The following is an 18,905-nucleotide window of genomic DNA, read 5'->3' as shown; positions in this document are numbered from 1 at the left end:
CCTGGGGCGCTAGGACAGTTATAGAAAGAGGCGGCTCGGGGAGGCCTCAAGAGGGTGGTACTGGCCTTGCTGCCAACACGATTACATGAAGATCAAACAATCCATCGATGGGAAGAAAATAAGAACCATGGTCACCTCTGGACCCCAAGCTTAGACCTGGTGCATGGGGGACATTTATCGACAATTCAGCGAGGTTCTGGCCAGAGCTAGAGGCCAGGGCAGCAAGCCGGGAGTGACCCTGAGGAGCATCATTGTGCAGAGGCTGGACTGGGTGTCTGCAGGCTCCTCCCAGGAGAAGCCTCAGAGTTTGGGAAGTGGCTAACATGGTTCCTTCATGTCACCAGCAAGTGGTGCCACCTGTGGAAAATCAGCTGTGATCCTGAGATGGGTCAGCCCTGGGTGATGTGATAAAGGCTCCTACAAGAGGGGGCGCCAGATGGACAGTGAACCAACCAACAGGCTGATGAGATTCCCACCTGTGTTTATCGTGCTTTCGTAGCCAAAAATGAGGAGAGAGTTGAATGGCTCACCATGAATATTTTAACAACTTTAGAGAGTTCCATGTCTCACTGCATTTAAGTGTCACCTGGAAGAATTCAAGCAGTGTCTAGACCCAGGGGAGGCAAACGGCCTCTCGGTTCCTCTTCAACCTGGCAAACCCAGCAGCCCTCTATGGCCAGACCTTGGCAAGTGCCTTCCCTTGTTATAACAAAACCCTTCCCCCGCACGCCTGTGGTAAGCTTTTGTTTTTTTTTAATTAATGGGAATGAAGGTACCTTACAGCCTCCACAGACTTTTCCTTAGGGCTTCTCTCCTTAGACCCGGGCCCCCCGCTGCCCTGGGTCCTGCACTGCAGAAGGTTCCCCTGGCCCTGACACTTCCTCTGGCCACGCCCTCCATCGGGTGGAGTCAGCAAGGCCAAGGGGACATGGTCATTGGCTCCATCCCATGCTCTAGAAACCCAGGACGCCGAATGCCCTGCCTCAGCAGCCCCTGACCCATTTCTAGTGCCTGCACCGGCTCTCCCCGGAGTTCAGATTCCCAGGACTCACAGAGAGGCCAAAGGGCAGCTGTTTGCATGGAGGTTATAGGCAGAGCCCGGACGTGAAATCTGAGTGTCCCCCTGTGCACATCCAAGGCCACTTATGGCAAGGGATGGACCCAGCATTGGGAAGAAAAGGGTCAGGCTAGTGATCAGAGTCTGGGAATCAGCTCTCCCCACACACTCACTTTCTTTGCAGGACTCCCCTGAGTCTGGTTGTTCTAATTTTGAACCTGGCCTTCCCCCTTATAATGAATGTATATTTGTAAAGGCAGGACTTTAGAACCTACTGCACTTAAAATGTTTAGATATATAGAATGTGAGCTCCCAGGTATGCTCTGGCCCTGCACTTCCAAGGGTCCAGAGCATTTATGTTGGCTCTACTGAGACTGTAAGTGGCAAAGACCATCTCCAGAGAGGAGGGGCTCCTGCTTCACGGTCCGAAGTCAGGATCTTCTGAGCGGATAAAACAATGGACACTGAGACCCTCAATTGTAAATTGATTTAGAATAACGCCAAAGGTGTGTATGACGTGTGTGTGCGCACGCACGCACCTGGGGAATTGTGTGGTACATGACTGTGAGTGTGTGTGTGGCTGTGCGCGCACGCGCCTGGGGATGTGTGTGGTTGTGTGTATGCTATGTGTGTGTGTGCGTCTGAGGACGTGTATGGTTGTGTGTATGGTATGTGTTTGTGTGGTACATGAGTCCATGTACGTGTGTGTGTAGGGAATGTATGTGGGCCAGAGTCAGTGCGTCTGCACGTGTGTTTGTGTGTATGTGCATGCATTAGTTTTAACAGTAGAAGCTGTCCTTTAGAATTATGAAGTAGTAAAATTTGTATGATGTCTTTTGCTGTATAATTCAAAATTAAAAATATCTTCAGTCACTAGAAATTTATTCCCCCCCGATTCTGACTTTATTTTTCCATATTGATATGTCTTCATTTTACTGATGAAGAAACTTAGCTTAGAGATGTTAACTGACTCAACCAAGGACATGGAGCTCGCGCACCCAGGGCCAGGACGCAGTCCAAGCCACGCTGCTCCAGAGGCCTGGAGCCCTACTCAAGATCACGCGTTGCCTCTTGGCGGGGGAACAGATTCTGATGGGCTGTGGCCAGCGTGCAGGCTGCCCAAACTGGGGACACGGGAAGCCGGGCAGAGAGTACCAGACAGCAGAGAAGAGTGAAGCCCTGCTCAGAAATTAGATACGTTCCTAGATCTTGGATGAGTAAGGAGGCTCAATGCTCATCCTTGATCCCTTTGCTGGTGGCCAAAAGGGACCAAGGTCCACGAGAGCACTTCTGGGAGCTGCCTGCCAAAACCTGCAAAAGGACTGCTCAGGACTGGCTCTGCAGTAGGAGCAGAGGAAGGAAATGTCACCTCTTGGTGGACATTATTGGTGATGGCAGTAGGAGGCCTAGCAGCCTCGGTATAGTGGTGGCAGGACAGGGTCCTAGTGGATGATCGTTTTCACCTCTCTTAAAAATCATTGCTTCATATATTGTATCCATTTTGTGGTTTATTTTAGGGTGGTAAATATGGTCTCTGTTACTCCATATTAGCTGGATTGATTAATTTTTTTATTGTTAATTTTCTCTTCAATGATTTGGAAGCTATATTGCCTTTTAATGAAAATTCTCTCTAAATTTTTATAAATCATCTCTAAGTTCATAACTTTATATGTAATTGGACCAGTATTCCTATAACACTATCAAAACTGAAATAACCTATTAGATCCTGTTCCTCAATAATGATAAATTTAGCATATTTTACCTCTCTGCTGTTCCAGATAGTGTGTGTGTGCGTTTGTGTGTGTGTGTGTGTGTGTGTGTGTGTGTGTGTGTGTGTGTGTGTGTGTATGTGTCCTCCAGTTACTATGTTTAGACAGTTGCTTCCAGTTTGTTATATTAACAATGAAATATAGCTATAAACTTCCTGGATTTCATTGCTCACTACCATTATTTAATACCATGTCTTTCCCACTTTTGAGTTATTTACTTATCGGACTTTTCAAATCAACTGGACACATGATTGGCTAAGTTTTTTCGAGAAGTGGACTTGGAACACTTTCATGTCTATATGAAGCTTTATGTTCTCCTCCTCAACAACTCTCAGGGTGTTGTTGATGGCCCAAGCCTTGTTTTAAAATATGGCATTGTTTTTCATCACCAAAAAAACAAAAAAGTTTTCTTGATTTAAATTGCTGTCTTTTTATGACTGGCTAGTCTTTTCTGGTGGATAGAGATTTACTTAACCTTCCCCCTTCTTTTCGCCATAACTCGGATTCATTGAGATGCATGTTTTTACCATTTCTCAGATGGGCTTCCGCTTTGACTTCCACTTTAAACCATCACCCCACTCTTTTTCTCCATGCTTATTCCTGAAAAAGTGAGCTCTCTATCGGATTAAAGGTGGTTCCCGTCAGAGAGGTGTGGCTCCCTGTCCAAAGGTCCAAATGAAGAGTAAAGGAAAGATTCCTGTTTCTGGTGGTTACATTTTGTCAGCTTAGAGATCTAGTTATCCGTGTGGCTGCGGTGGAATCTGCAATATCTTGGCTCAGAGTTTCCTTTTTCTGGCTTACTAGGGGAGCCGCAATAGCTGGGGTCACGGCGCTGTGGCCGTTGTCAGGATCCCGGGACTGAGGCAGCCCCTCTCCCCCCTTGTTATTTTGATCTTGCAAACTGGGTCCCAGCTATGCGAACCCTGCACCTGGCGGCCAGGATCGCCCCCCACGTGACGTGTCCCCAGTTCCTCGGCGTCCCTCACTGCTATCAGCTAGCTCCAGTAAGGGTGCGAGCTGGCTTCCACTGCGGTCTTTCCTCCTTCCTCTCCAGGCAGGCCGTCCTTTCCCACTAGTTGTCCCTATACTTTCTCTCCTGTGCTACATAAGCTGAAGGAATTCCTCAGGGTTTCCAGCAGGTACATGGCGCTCTTCTATGTTTGGACCCCTTCAGGGCTTGTAGTGGAAATTTAGGAGGTGGAAAGGAAGAGCTTGGGGGTTCTCCGTATCTAGGGGCTCCCTATCCAGCAGATTCAACTAACTGTGGTTTGAAAATATTCATGAAAAAAACAGTTTCAAAAAGCAACACTTGAATTTGCCATCATTGACAACTACTTACATAGAATTCATGTTGTATTAGATACAGTGAGTAATCCAGAGATGATTTGAAGATATATATAAAGTACATGGGAGGGTGCACATAAGTTCCATGCAAGTCCTATGCCATTTTATACAAGAGGCGTCAGCATCCATGGATGTTGACTTCAGGGGGGAGTCCTGGAACCAGTGCCCCATGGTTACCAAGGGATGACTAGAAGTCCAGGCTCCTTATCCCAGCCTGTCAGGTCCCCATGTGGTCTGAAACCTACCTGTACCACACTTCCCTTGTCACTCTCCTCCAGCCCTGGCAGACTGTCCTTCGATTTTTGAACAGGCCACACTCACTGTGCTTCTTATCTGGCCCCTAGAATTACCCGTTACTTTCTGAGCATGGCTCTGCTTTCACAAAAAGGGCTGCATTGTCAGTAGAGAAGACACTGTGGAATTTCCTTTAAAAACTGAAAATAGACTTAACTCATGATCCAGCCTTCCCACTCCCGGGCATATGTCAGAAAAAAACTCTAATTCAAAAAGTCACATGCACCTCAATGCTCACAGCAGCACTATTTATAATAGCCAGGACATGGCAAAAACGCAAATGTCCGTCGACAGCTGACTAGATAAAGATGTAGTAGTATATTTATACAAAGGAATACTACTCAAACATTAAGAACAAAATAACGTCATTTGCAGCAACATAGATGGATGTAGAGATAGTCATTCTAAGTGAAGTAAGCCAGAAAAAGAGAAGAATGCCATATAGTATCACTTATACAAGTAGACATTCCCAATTGATTAGCCCATAAAAATCTCAAGCTCTGTGTGTTTGAATTTACACTCGCTCAGAACTTGGTTTACTTCTTCAAACAATGGCATGTCCTCTTGTCAATTTTAAGTATATTTCTGGGACTGAAATGAAATGTCCTTGCTGGAAAAGATTTGACAGTTAATCAGTGGAGAGAGAGCAGTTGAAGCCACGGGAATAAATGCCACCCACTGATAGTTTATCAAAGAAAAGGGAAGGAGGGCACTTCTGGTTCAGAAATATGGCAGACCGGAAAATTGAAGACCCACTCACTAAAGACACATAAAAACGTAGGACACAATGCCGCCAATATTTTCTTGGTTTTTTTTTTTTTTACAGGCATATTTATTGTGGTACGATTCCTGTATAGTAAATTACATATATTTCACATGTACTATTTGATGAATTTGATAGATGTCTACACCCAGAAAAACATCATCGCAATCAAGATAGCTAACATTTCCATAACTCTCCAAGAGGGACACTTTTCCAATTACCATATTTATCCCTTCCCATCCCCTTCTCTCCCTGGTAACCGTAAGTTTGTTTCTCTATGTCTGTGGGTCTGTTTCACTTTTGTAGTAAAGTTCACTTGTGTCTTTTTTTAGATTCCAAATAAAAGTGATATTATATGGCATTCTTCTCTTTTTCTGGCTTACTTCACTTAGAATGACTATCTCTACATCCATCTATGTTGCTGCAAATGACGTTATTTTGTTCTTCTTAATGTTTGAGTAGTATTCCTTTGTATAAATATACTACTACATCTTTATCTAGTCAGCTGTCGACGGACATTTGCGTTTTTGCCATGTCCTGGCTATTATAAATAGTGCTGCTGTGAGCATTGAGGTGCATGTGACTTTTTGAATTAGAGTTTTTTTCTGACATATGCCCGGGAGTGGGAAGGCTGGATCATGAGTTAAGTCTATTTTCAGTTTTTAAAGGAAATTCCACAGTGTCTTCTCTACTGACAATGCAGCCCTTTTTGTGAAAGCAGAGCCATGCTCAGAAAGTAACGGGTAATTCTAGGGGCCAGATAAGAAGCACAGTGAGTGTGGCCTGTTCAAAAATCGAAGGACAGTCTGCCAGGGCTGGAGGAGAGTGACAAGGGAAGTGTGGTACAGGTAGGTTTCAGACCACATGGGGACCTGACAGGCTGGGATAAGGAGCCTGGACTTCTAGTCATCCCTTGGTAACCATGGGGCACTGGTTCCAGGACTCCCCCCTGAAGTCAACATCCATGGATGCTGACGCCTCTTGTATAAAATGGCATAGGACTTGCATGGAACTTATGTGCACCCTCCCATGTACTTTATATATATCTTCAAATCATCTCTGGATTACTCACTGTATCTAATACAACATGAATTCTATGTAAGTAGTTGTCAATGATGGCAAATTCAAGTGTTGCTTTTTGAAACTGTTTTTTTCATGAATATTTTCAAACCACAGTTAGTTGAATCTGCTGGATAGGGAGCCCCTAGATACGGAGAACCCCCAAGCTCTTCCTTTCCACCTCCTAAATTTCCACTACAAGCCCTGAAGGGGTCCAAACATAGAAGAGCGCCATGTACCTGCTGGAAACCCTGAGGAATTCCTTCAGCTTATGTAGCACAGGAGAGAAAGTATAGGGACAACTAGTGGGAAAGGACGGCCTGCCTGGAGAGGAAGGAGGAAAGACCGCAGTGGAAGCCAGCTCGCACCCTTACTGGAGCTAGCTGATAGCAGTGAGGGACGCCGAGGAACTGGGGACACGTCACGTGGGGGGCGATCCTGGCCGCCAGGTGCAGGGTTCGCATAGCTGGGACCCAGTTTGCAAGATCAAAATAACAAGGGGGGAGAGGGGCTGCCTCAGTCCCGGGATCCTGACAACGGCCACAGCGCCGTGACCCCAGCTATTGCGGCTCCCCTAGTAAGCCAGAAAAAGGAAACTCTGAGCCAAGATATTGCAGATTCCACCGCAGCCACACGGATAACTAGATCTCTAAGCTGACAAAATGTAACCACCAGAAACAGGAATCTTTCCTTTACTCTTCATTTGGACCTTTGGACAGGGAGCCACACCTCTCTGACGGGAACCACCTTTAATCCGATAGAGAGCTCACTTTTTCAGGAATAAGCATGGAGAAAAAGAGTGGGGTGATGGTTTAAAGTGGAAGTCAAAGCGGAAGCCCATCTGAGAAATGGTAAAAACATGCATCTCAATGAATCCGAGTTATGGCGAAAAGAAGGGGGAAGGTTAAGTAAATCTCTATCCACCAGAAAAGACTAGCCAGTCATAAAAAGACAGCAATTTAAATCAAGAAAACTTTTTTGTTTTTTTGGTGATGAAAAACAATGCCATATTTTAAAACAAGGCTTGGGCCATCAACAACACCCTGAGAGTTGTTGAGGAGGAGAACATAAAGCTTCATATAGACATGAAAGTGTTCCAAGTCCACTTCTCGAAAAAACTTAGCCAATCATGTGTCCAGTTGATTTGAAAAGTCCGATAAGTAAATAACTCAAAAGTGGGAAAGACATGGTATTAAATAGTGGTAGTGAGCAATGAAATCCAGGAAGTTTATAGCTATATTTCATTGTTAATATAACAAACTGGAAGCAACTGTCTAAACATAGTAACTGGAGGACACATACACACACACACACACACACACACACACACACACACACACACACACACACACAAACGCACACACACACTATCTGGAACAGCAGAGAGGTAAAATATGCTAAATTTATCATTATTGAGGAACAGGATCTAATAGGTTATTTCAGTTTTGATAGTGTTATAGGAATACTGGTCCAATTACATATAAAGTTATGAACTTAGAGATGATTTATAAAAATTTAGAGAGAATTTTCATTAAAAGGCAATATAGCTTCCAAATCATTGAAGAGAAAATTAACAATAAAAAAATTAATCAATCCAGCTAATATGGAGTAACAGAGACCATATTTACCACCCTAAAATAAACCACAAAATGGATACAATATATGAAGCAATGATTTTTAAGAGAGGTGAAAACGATCATCCACTAGGACCCTGTCCTGCCACCACTATACCGAGGCTGCTAGGCCTCCTACTGCCATCACCAATAATGTCCACCAAGAGGTGACATTTCCTTCCTCTGCTCCTACTGCAGAGCCAGTCCTGAGCAGTCCTTTTGCAGGTTTTGGCAGGCAGCTCCCAGAAGTGCTCTCGTGGACCTTGGTCCCTTTTGGCCACCAGCAAAGGGATCAAGGATGAGCATTGAGCCTCCTTACTCATCCAAGATCTAGGAACGTATCTAATTTCTGAGCAGGGCTTCACTCTTCTCTGCTGTCTGGTACTCTCTGCCCGGCTTCCCGTGTCCCCAGTTTGGGCAGCCTGCACGCTGGCCACAGCCCATCAGAATCTGTTCCCCCGCCAAGAGGCAACGCGTGATCTTGAGTAGGGCTCCAGGCCTCTGGAGCAGCGTGGCTTGGACTGCGTCCTGGCCCTGGGTGCGCGAGCTCCATGTCCTTGGTTGAGTCAGTTAACATCTCTAAGCTAAGTTTCTTCATCAGTAAAATGAAGACATATCAATATGGAAAAATAAAGTCAGAATCGGGGGGGAATAAATTTCTAGTGACTGAAGATATTTTTAATTTTGAATTATACAGCAAAAGACATCATACAAATTTTACTACTTCATAATTCTAAAGGACAGCTTCTACTGTTAAAACTAATGCATGCACATACACACAAACACACGTGCAGACGCACTGACTCTGGCCCACATACATTCCCTACACACACACGTACATGGACTCATGTACCACACAAACACATACCATACACACAACCATACACGTCCTCAGACGCACACACACACATAGCATACACACAACCACACACATCCCCAGGCGCGTGCGCGCACAGCCACACACACACTCACAGTCATGTACCACACAATTCCCCAGGTGCGTGCGTGCGCACACACACGTCATACACACCTTTGGCGTTATTCTAAATCAATTTACAATTGAGGGTCTCAGTGTCCATTGTTTTATCCGCTCAGAAGATCCTGACTTCGGACCGTGAAGCAGGAGCCCCTCCTCTCTGGAGATGGTCTTTGCCACTTACAGTCTCAGTAGAGCCAACATAAATGCTCTGGACCCTTGGAAGTGCAGGGCCAGAGCATACCTGGGAGCTCACATTCTATATATCTAAACATTTTAAGTGCAGTAGGTTCTAAAGTCCTGCCTTTACAAATATACATTCATTATAAGGGGGAAGGCCAGGTTCAAAATTAGAACAACCAGACTCAGGGGAGTCCTGCAAAGAAAGTGAGTGTGTGGGGAGAGCTGATTCCCAGACTCTGATCACTAGCCTGACCCTTTTCTTCCCAATGCTGGGTCCATCCCTTGCCATAAGTGGCCTTGGATGTGCACAGGGGGACACTCAGATTTCACGTCCGGGCTCTGCCTATAACCTCCATGCAAACAGCTGCCCTTTGGCCTCTCTGTGAGTCCTGGGAATCTGAACTCCGGGGAGAGCCGGTGCAGGCACTAGAAATGGGTCAGGGGCTGCTGAGGCAGGGCATTCGGCGTCCTGGGTTTCTAGAGCATGGGATGGAGCCAATGACCATGTCCCCTTGGCCTTGCTGACTCCACCCGATGGAGGGCGTGGCCAGAGGAAGTGTCAGGGCCAGGGGAACCTTCTGCAGTGCAGGACCCAGGGCAGCGGGGGGCCCGGGTCTAAGGAGAGAAGCCCTAAGGAAAAGTCTGTGGAGGCTGTAAGGTACCTTCATTCCCATTAATTAAAAAAAAACAAAAGCTTACCACAGGCGTGCGGGGGAAGGGTTTTGTTATAACAAGGGAAGGCACTTGCCAAGGTCTGGCCATAGAGGGCTGCTGGGTTTGCCAGGTTGAAGAGGAACCGAGAGGCCGTTTGCCTCCCCTGGGTCTAGACACTGCTTGAATTCTTCCAGGTGACACTTAAATGCAGTGAGACATGGAACTCTCTAAAGTTGTTAAAATATTCATGGTGAGCCATTCAACTCTCTCCTCATTTTTGGCTACGAAAGCACGATAAACACAGGTGGGAATCTCATCAGCCTGTTGGTTGGTTCACTGTCCATCTGGCGCCCCCTCTTGTAGGAGCCTTTATCACATCACCCAGGGCTGACCCATCTCAGGATCACAGCTGATTTTCCACAGGTGGCACCACTTGCTGGTGACATGAAGGAACCATGTTAGCCACTTCCCAAACTCTGAGGCTTCTCCTGGGAGGAGCCTGCAGACACCCAGTCCAGCCTCTGCACAATGATGCTCCTCAGGGTCACTCCCGGCTTGCTGCCCTGGCCTCTAGCTCTGGCCAGAACCTCGCTGAATTGTCGATAAATGTCCCCCATGCACCAGGTCTAAGCTTGGGGTCCAGAGGTGACCATGGTTCTTATTTTCTTCCCATCGATGGATTGTTTGATCTTCATGTAATCGTGTTGGCAGCAAGGCCAGTACCACCCTCTTGAGGCCTCCCCGAGCCGCCTCTTTCTATAACTGTCCTAGCGCCCCAGGGGATCGGGTCTGAAGCCTGGCACTCAGACACGAGGATGACAGCTGGAGAGACAGGAATCCACTCCTGCTGTGGCTTCTGCTGAGGCTCGATGTGGCCATACAAATGGATCCCACAGGCCCTGACTTCACTTGACTCGCTTCAGGGATGCTCCCACACTGCCCCGTTTCCCCCCCAGAGACAGAGGGCTTTCTGCTTGTTCCCGAAGGCCCCACCCCCGAGGGGGCACTGGGTCCAGTGGAGCGTCCAGCCTGGTTCCCCGCCAGCCCTTAGGGCTTTGGTGGGGCCTGGAACATCAACTACCCTCCCCTTAGGGGCCCGTTTGTCCTTTCCAGCCAACAGACCTAGGTCATAAGCACTTTAACTCACCTGAGGGTGTTTTCCTCACTTCAGGGGCAGTGAGGACGGGGCTTCTTCACACTCCAAGTGCCCCAGGTCTGGATGCAGACAGTCTGGCTCTCCCCCAAGTCCTGCAGTTCCCGGCCACACCTGCTGCTGGTCACAGTCTGTGCTGTGTTCTCTTCCAGGACAAGGGGTGCACTCTGACCCCCGCCCCGCCCCCACCAGCGGTGGCAGAGGCGGCGGACAGGCAGGTGAGCTGGGGCCTGAGACCGTGCCCGCAGATCAGTGCCCCAGAGGCCGCTGGAGACTAGAGGGGCCACGGGGCAGAAGGCAGCATGGGATGGGAGGAGGAGGAAGGTTCAGGATAAGGAGATGAAAGGGGGAACGGATAGCACTGTGAGGACCTCGGCCATGAAAGGGAAGAGAAATCACAGTGACAGCTGGAGCGGTGTCGGCGTTAAAAGCTGTGGGCTGTTTTTTTATATTTTATTAATTACCAATATATATTGACAGATTTCTTATTTTATTAAAGATTATGTTCCATGTCATATAACAGGATAGAGTATGTTATTATTTATTAAATAATACATAATAGAAGATATACTAGCATATTATCTTCTGTTTATTTATTAGCAGATAGTATATAATGCATATGTAGGTGTTTATATACATAATATATTATTCATGCATCTATATAATATATAACCCATAACAAATAATGTAAGATTATGATTAATATATAATATAACAAGATTACATAACAATAATGATGTAATATTACCCATTGTATGTCTTGGTTCATGACACATTCTCATCTTATTTGCCTGTCAGAATTATTTATGTATTAAAATTAATATTATAAGACACAGTTATGAACCTATCACCCAGCATCATAACAGGAATATTGACAGTGACATACTGTGTCCTCTTTACCTATCCTGCTCTTGGCCTCTTCTCACAGGAAGTAACCAGCATCCTGAATCCTGGCTTACCCTTGCCTTGTGTTACTTTCACACACACAACATTTAAGATCAGTTAAAACAAATGAACTGCAGGTACATGCAATGAAGTGGATGAATCACACACTCCATGTTAAATTGAAAAAGTAACCCCTAGAAGGTAGCCGATAGTGTGCTATGCTTTTAACTGTGTGTATATATGTCAACTAAACTCACTGAATTAAGAACAACTACAGCTACAGTCCAGGTGGGAAAGGGACAGATAAAAGGTGAGGTGAGCAGATTTGCTGCAGGTGAGCGAGTTCCTTTCCAGTGACATGTCATTCTCTCTGAAGCAGGAGGCATGACCATCTGCTGGGAGTCAGGGAAGAGACAGAGGGAAGGTTAGAGGTGTGCAGAGAGCAGAGAATGTTGACACCACTGAGTGATAAGTGGGGAAATGTGCTCACTATAGAAATCCTGGAGGATTGCCTGGCAGCGGCAACATGGTGGGCATTGATTTGTAGTCTTGGAAATCTGTGCTGGGAGAGCCTGCTGCCTGCAGGCTCAGAACAAGTAGAGCTGGGTGAACCGAGATGGAAGTCGGCCTGGTGAGGAACTGAAAAGGTCAAGGCTCAAGGGCGTTTTGTCTGTCATAAAGAGAGTGCTGACTGTGGATGCAGAGCCGGAAGGTGGGGAAGTGGAAGTAAGAGGAACGTGGACAGGCAGGAAAGCAGAGGAGTCAGCGCATGATGCCCCAGTGAGGGTGAAGGAGGGCCAGGGAGGCTGGTGGAGAAGAAGCTGGACGGCTAGAGGTGGGCACTTAAAGGAGAGAGGCTGGACCTGGGGTGGAGACACGCCCGGGTATGAGCCCGGGGGTAGGGTGAATGGGGGGTGGCTGGCTCAGGCTGATGGAGAAGAAGACCCTACAATGACCATACTGGGAGGTGGAAGGAGAATGAACTTTGACGTCTTGATGGTAGGAGGCGAGGCAATACAGAGCTGGTGGTCCAGGTGCTCCTGACTGAGGCAGATGAGCAGGGAGGCCAGGGTGGCAGGCACTGCTAGGAAAGGATCTGGGTTTTCCATGTGCTCCCACGAGGGGAGGAGCAATCATCTGAAGGTGGAAAGTGAGCACAAGGAGGCCAACCCAGGCTCCTGATCAAACGGGGTTGTGAAGGTGCAAAGCGTCAACTCCAGTGATGGTGGCCCAGGAAGCAGGGACCACGGGTGAAGTGAGGGGGCACTCAGAGAAGAGAGGGAGAAGAGTCTTCTGGGTGTAGGGGGAAGAGAGGCCCGAGGACAAAGGAGCACAGAGGCACAGTGATGAGGATGGACTGGCTCTATGGTGACACTGCAGGGATGGCTGGATCTTTGTCCTGAGGGCTTAGGTTGGGGGGAATACTGGCCTCATGAGGATCCCCCTGTCAGCAGCCTGGACAGAGGCTCTCGCTCCTGAGAGCTGTGTGGCCACCACTGTTCCCGGAGGGGCTCTGCCTCCATCTTCTCTTATCAGACTTTCCTGCCCAGCCCCCGACCGCCAGCGAGGGAGCCTGGGCCTCGCAGCTGTTTGCCGTGGAGGGACACAGGCTCCTCGGAGGAGCAGGCGGATCTTACTTTGCTCCGTAACCCAGGGCCTAGCAAAGCGCCAGCCCATGTGTGGGCCATGTAGGGGCTCGGATACTTACTATACTAACTCAAAGCAGTAGAATTGCAGAGCTGGAGGAAGTGACCACTGAGCTCACAGAGTTCACTGCCCACACCCCCATTCTACAGATGAGGAATCAGAGACCAAGCAGTGAAGCAGCCTTGGCCAAGGTCACACTGCTCGTAAATGCTGGCCTGTGTCGGGCATGCCAAGTGATGAGCTGCAGTGAAGGGGCTGAGAGGGGTCTCTGGGGCCAGAGAGCTCGGGTTCAAGTCCCAGCTCTGCCATTTATTAGCCGTGTGATTAATGAATGTCCTTACCTTTAAAGTGGAACTCATAGTGGTGCCAACTCATTGGGTTGTCATGAACACAGCGTTCCTGGAACAGCAGGACAGAGTACTGTAAGGGTTTGCTGTTGCTTTGGTTATGATTATTATCACCAAGTGAACCCTGAAATGAAGAACAAAGGCAGCAAGAATTTTTATTTTAAAGGAGTTTCAAATCCTCTGATGAATGCTTCATTTCATCTATTCAAGTTTTCATTTGACCCTTATTAACAACTACACAATGGATGACTTTTGAGGCAATCTTGCTTCATGTCTTTAATTCTCACTAACGACACAGGCTATTTAACAGGCAGCAGTTTCTTTTCCAGGAAGAGGGACAAAAAGTTAAAAATGACTCAGTGCCTCTCGGTCCCCAGTGAGTTGGTTGTGACCTGTCAACCCAGCTTTGGGGAAGTGCCCGCTCCCCCTGGGCCCACTGAGCTGCCCCGCAGCATCCAAGGGGTGCCGTACCCCCACACGAATCCAGTCTCTTGGTTCCTATCTTTGCTTCAGATCCCTCAAGGACTGCCCATGCCCCAGGGCCCCATCTGCCCCACCAGCCTTGGCTGCTGGACTCCAGGACACCATCCTGGGTCTCAACCATCCCCTGTTCCTATGACCGCCCCACTACTCTACATTTTGTCCTTCAAGTGTGGGCTTCTGTGGCTCGCCACACAGCAGGGGTCTCCCCGTCCTCCACCTTGGGTAACTGCATCGTCCTGCACGGTGCCTAGGGAACCCGTGTGGAGGCAGGAAGAATACAGAACAACAGGTGCTCAGAGGGGCTGCCTTTCCCACTGCAGGGGCCCTAGAGAGCTTTCTCCCAGCTGGTTATTCACAGGCGCTGAAGCTGTGGAATCTCGATCTCACCAATTTAAAGGGCATCATCACTAATTACAAAAGCAATCATTTCTTCAGTAGCAAAAGGAGAAAAGACTTTGTGTTCCCCACCTCCAACTGTTTTCCTCCACCTTCAGATGTTTCTCATCTCTGGGCAAGGGTAGAGTGCAACTCACAGAATATTATTTTTCAATGTCTTTTCCCACTCTGAAGATTGCTTTCCCAGAACCGATGAAGGCTAGAATGGTTTAGCTTCCCTGGACTGAGGATTCAGAGGCCTGGGGGGAAGGGGGGAGGGGGAGGTGAGATAACTCAGCAATATTGAACCTAACAGAGACATTAAAAGGTTCTATTCTAAACAGAAAGGAAGCAGGATGCTATAGAAACAGGAAAACCATAGTTGGAAATGCAAAAACGAGTTGCAAGAGAATAAACATAAAGATGTAAAAATGAAAAAGGACATCAAAATAAAAAAAGTTGGGAATGGGAGAGGGGAGCAAGAAAATGTAGATTTTTTTCTTTCTTTTTTTTTCTTCGTTATTCTTAGGATGTGTTGGAGCCTACGTGATTATCAGTCTAAAGGAAATAGATATAGTAATGGGCTGATATATTTGAAGAATAAGGTAACCACAAATCAAAAGCATACAATAGAGTCGCAAAAAAACCAAAAAGAAACAAACTCAAAATGGCTTAAAGACTTAAATATTACACACGACACTATAAACTTCTCACAAGAAAACATAGGCAAAACATTATTTGACATACATCTCAGCAATGTTTTTGTAGGGCAATCTAAGCAACCCAAGCAACAGAAATAAAAGCCAAAATAAATAAATGAGACCTAATTAAACTTATAAACTTTTGCACAGCAATAGAAACCATAAGTAAAACTAAAAGACAACCTATGGAATGGGAGAAAATATTTGCAAAAGATGAGACTGACCATGGCTTAATTTCTAGACTATATAAATAGTTCATACAACTTAATAAGAAAAAAATAAACAACCAAATCCAAAAATGGGCAGAACAACTAAACAAGCAATTCTCCAATGAAGACACACAGATGGCCAATAGGCATATAAAAAATGCTTAATATCGTTCAATTATCAGAGAAATGCAACTCAAAACTACAATGTTATCATTTCACACCAGTCAGAATGGCCATCATTCAAAAGTCCACAAACCATAAATGCCGGAGAGGCTGTGGAGAAAAGGAAACCCTCCTACATTGTTGGTGGGAATGTAGTTTGGTGCAGCCACTGTGGAAAACAGTATGGAGATTCCTCAAAAGACAAAAAAAAAAAAAAAAGGCTTATCACCTAATCCAGCAATCCCACTCCTGGGCATATATCCAGAGGGAACCTTCATTCCAAAAGATACCTGCACCCCAATTTTCACAGGAGCACTGTTTACAATGGCCAAGACCTAGAAGCAACCTAAACATTCACTGACAAATGACTGGATAAAGATGTGGTATTTAGATATAACAGAATATTACTCAGTCATAACAAAGAAGGAAATAAGGCCATTTACAGCAACATGGATGGAACTGGAGATTATCTCACTAGGTGAAATAAGTTAGACAAAGACAAGTATCATATGATATCATTTATATGTGGAATTTTTAAAAACATGATACAAATGGACTTATCTATAAAACAAAAAACAGACTCACAGGCTTATAAAACAAACTTAGGTGTTTGGGATTAACAGATACAAATTACTATATGTAAAACAGACAAACGACAAGGATTCACTGTAGAACACAGGGAAGAATATTCAGTATCTTGCAACATATAATGGAAAAGAACCTGAAAAAGAATAGACTATGTATATGTACAACTGAATCACTATGCTGCATACCTGAAACTAACAAAACAGCTGTATAACTGAAACTAACAAAACATTGTAAATCAATCACATTTCAATTTTAAAAAAATTGATAAGCTCTAAATACCTTTATTCAAAGAAAATCTTGAACTCTTCCCTCTTACAAAATTTAAAATGGGTAGCTTGAGCAGGACCAAATTATACTGGATGGGCAGTTACATATCTTCTCCAGCACGTGGCCCATGTTACACACACATCGTGTTTTCCTACAGGTAAGAACAGCCCTGAGTGCACAGCGAGCGACTCTTTCTGGGACAAGGGCCTCTGTGGCAGTGGCCTCCTTGTCACCGCTCCATCTCACCAGGAGGCCAGGGTTTTCAGAGGGGAGGGGACATAGAGCTCATACACTTCAAATTGATTTCCCGAAAAAACTATGGAAAAACCAAATTCACCTGCAGTGAAGGAAACATGAGCAGGGCCCCTAAGCAGACCGACAAGTCCAAAGTAAGATGGCCCGATGTTCAGATCGGAACCAGAACAAAGACCACCTGGCCCCAGTTAAATGACCACCACCTCACCTGCAATGAACTGCTCGTACTCAATGTCAGGGATGTTTCTGTTGAGACTTGGGAGGTCAAAGGAGTCGGACCAGGGATCGGGGCTCTGCCAGTGGTAGAGGTGGCCCCAAGGGAATTGCACCAGTACCGGCTCCTCCATCTTCAGCAGGGTCTTCAGGAGGAAGGCAATGTGGATGCAGACGTTCCTACGGAGGTTGAAGCCCTCTGGAGGGTTGAAGTCACACAGAAGGTACCTGGCAGGGAGCAAAGGAGAGCGGGTCTTCAGGGCCAGGCCTCTGCACAGGAATCCAGGCTTAGATAGAACAGATACAACGGGAATCCCTGCACAGCCCATGGCCTAGACTCCAGACACGTTCAGCAGCTTCTGGTTTGTAAAGTGGAGGCACTGCCCACCCATCTCCATGTGGCCAATTACTTCAAGTCCGGGAGCAGTTGCGGAAGACATCTTGGCATCCGTCTAACACCACTAAGCACCCGACTAGCATCTGAGCACCCGTTCTCCAGGGGCTCTCAAACTCCTTGTTCTACAGAACCCTATACACTCTTAACAATTACTGAGAACTCCAAAAGGCTGCTATTTATGTGAGTTTAATCTATCAATATTTCCTGTGTTAGAAGTTAAACAAGAAGTTAGAAAAAGTGTATGAATTCACTTAAAAATATTAACAATCTACTGTAAGTTACCATTAATACTCTTAAACAAAATATAATTCTATTTTTCAAAAGAAAAATCATTAGTGAGAAGAATAGCAGTGATTTTAATTTCTGCAAATCTCTTTTGGACTGGTGAGAGCTGAATTCTCCTATCTGCCTCTGCATTCCCTGTTTTGTGATATCGCAGGCCAGGTTTTCCCTGGAAAACCCCGCAGGAACTCGGGAGAGCAAGAGTGTGCAAAAGGCAGGTGACATCCCGGCGTTTCTATGAAAATGGTCTTGCACCTCAGGGGCCTTGGATACACTTTGATAACTGTTGCCCTATCCAAGGCGAGACTCTTCTACACAAGAGCCAGGCAAGGGTCCTGGATTCTGTAATGAGTTACCGCCACCACACCCCTCCCTTCTCTGTGTGTTTCTCACAAACTCCATTACTGCAGATGAGGATGTAATCCTCAACTGGGGCCTCTAATTCCAGAAGACTGCTAACTTCAAGAGGGAGGGTCCCATCTACCATCCCTACACCCCGCATAGTTTATTTTGAGTCAAGCCTTAGATAACTGCTTATCGGCACTGACCCTTGTGTCTTATTCCTGAGGTTGACTGAAGGAACCAACATCTGGATGGAACTGAAATTTCCCTGCAGAGAAACAAGACTGATAAGCCACCCCATTCCAACATCTGATTCTGGGGCTCTTCAAAACCCGGGTAAGGCCCCGCTTCATCTATGATGGGTCCTCCGCCTGCCCTTCCCGGGGGGTTCTGGGAGGCCGCGGCCACCAAGGGAGACCCAGACTCGCGGCCCCAGCCCCAGGGCCTGAGGGGGAGGAAAGCTTGAGGCTGTGCCCAAGCCCTGCCCCGCCCCGCCCCAACACGCTCCCCGGCACCACAGCCCTCCCCGGCCACCGCCCCAACCCCGATCCCACCCCGGTTCATGTCCGCCGGCCCCACCGACGGCACGGACGTACGTTTACCGTCTGTGGGACGCCGCCCCAGACAGGATGTCGGCCGCCGACTGACCAGGCCAGAACTAGTCGCCCGGCCGAGCAAGCCGCCATCCCCAGCAGCAAGCACCGCCATGGTCCCGGGCAGCTGCACACTTCCGGAGCCCGCTACCCGCCCCAGAAGTGCACGCCGGCCCGCGCAGAGCGTGGCGCCTGTAACCATGGCAACTCCGCGGGGCCCTCCCCTAGCGCTTGCGTCGTGCGTCCTCCCGAGTCTAGTTGTGCGAGGGCAGAACTTGCGGAGCCAATGGGAGC

General features: G+C 47.0%; 1 protein-coding gene across 14 annotated transcripts; it reads right to left on the bottom strand.

The window, feature by feature from the left end:
• Nucleotides 1–11,336: 11,336 nt before the first annotated feature.
• On the bottom strand, nucleotides 11,337–18,892 carry LOC141573432 (GDP-fucose protein O-fucosyltransferase 2-like). 14 transcript variants are annotated; one of them, XM_074341549.1, is made up of 6 exons: nucleotides 18,615–18,888; nucleotides 18,225–18,286; nucleotides 16,993–17,225; nucleotides 14,761–14,862; nucleotides 13,739–13,868; nucleotides 11,337–12,142 (listed from the first exon to the last, which is right to left on the bottom strand). In XM_074341549.1, the coding sequence occupies exons 1-4, from the start codon at nucleotides 18,702–18,704 to the stop codon at nucleotides 14,855–14,857; spliced, it is 393 nt and encodes a 130-aa protein (XP_074197650.1). In that variant the 5' UTR covers nucleotides 18,705–18,888; the 3' UTR covers nucleotides 11,337–12,142; nucleotides 13,739–13,868; nucleotides 14,761–14,854. The 14 variants fall into 14 exon arrangements, 12 of the variants coding, with proteins under 12 accessions (XP_074197650.1, XP_074197648.1, XP_074197642.1 ...); XM_074341547.1 differs by having other exon boundaries at nucleotides 14,696–14,862; nucleotides 18,615–18,887; XR_012499119.1 differs by lacking the exon at nucleotides 18,225–18,286 and having other exon boundaries at nucleotides 14,696–14,862; nucleotides 18,621–18,858.
• Between the last annotated feature and the right edge of the window lie 13 nt (nucleotides 18,893–18,905).

This window comes from Camelus bactrianus, chromosome 15 (genome assembly GCF_048773025.1).
Source record: "Camelus bactrianus isolate YW-2024 breed Bactrian camel chromosome 15, ASM4877302v1, whole genome shotgun sequence".
In the NCBI taxonomy this organism is placed as follows: Eukaryota; Metazoa; Chordata; class Mammalia; order Artiodactyla; family Camelidae; genus Camelus; species Camelus bactrianus.
This window is presented reverse-complemented; position numbering and strand designations above follow the sequence as displayed.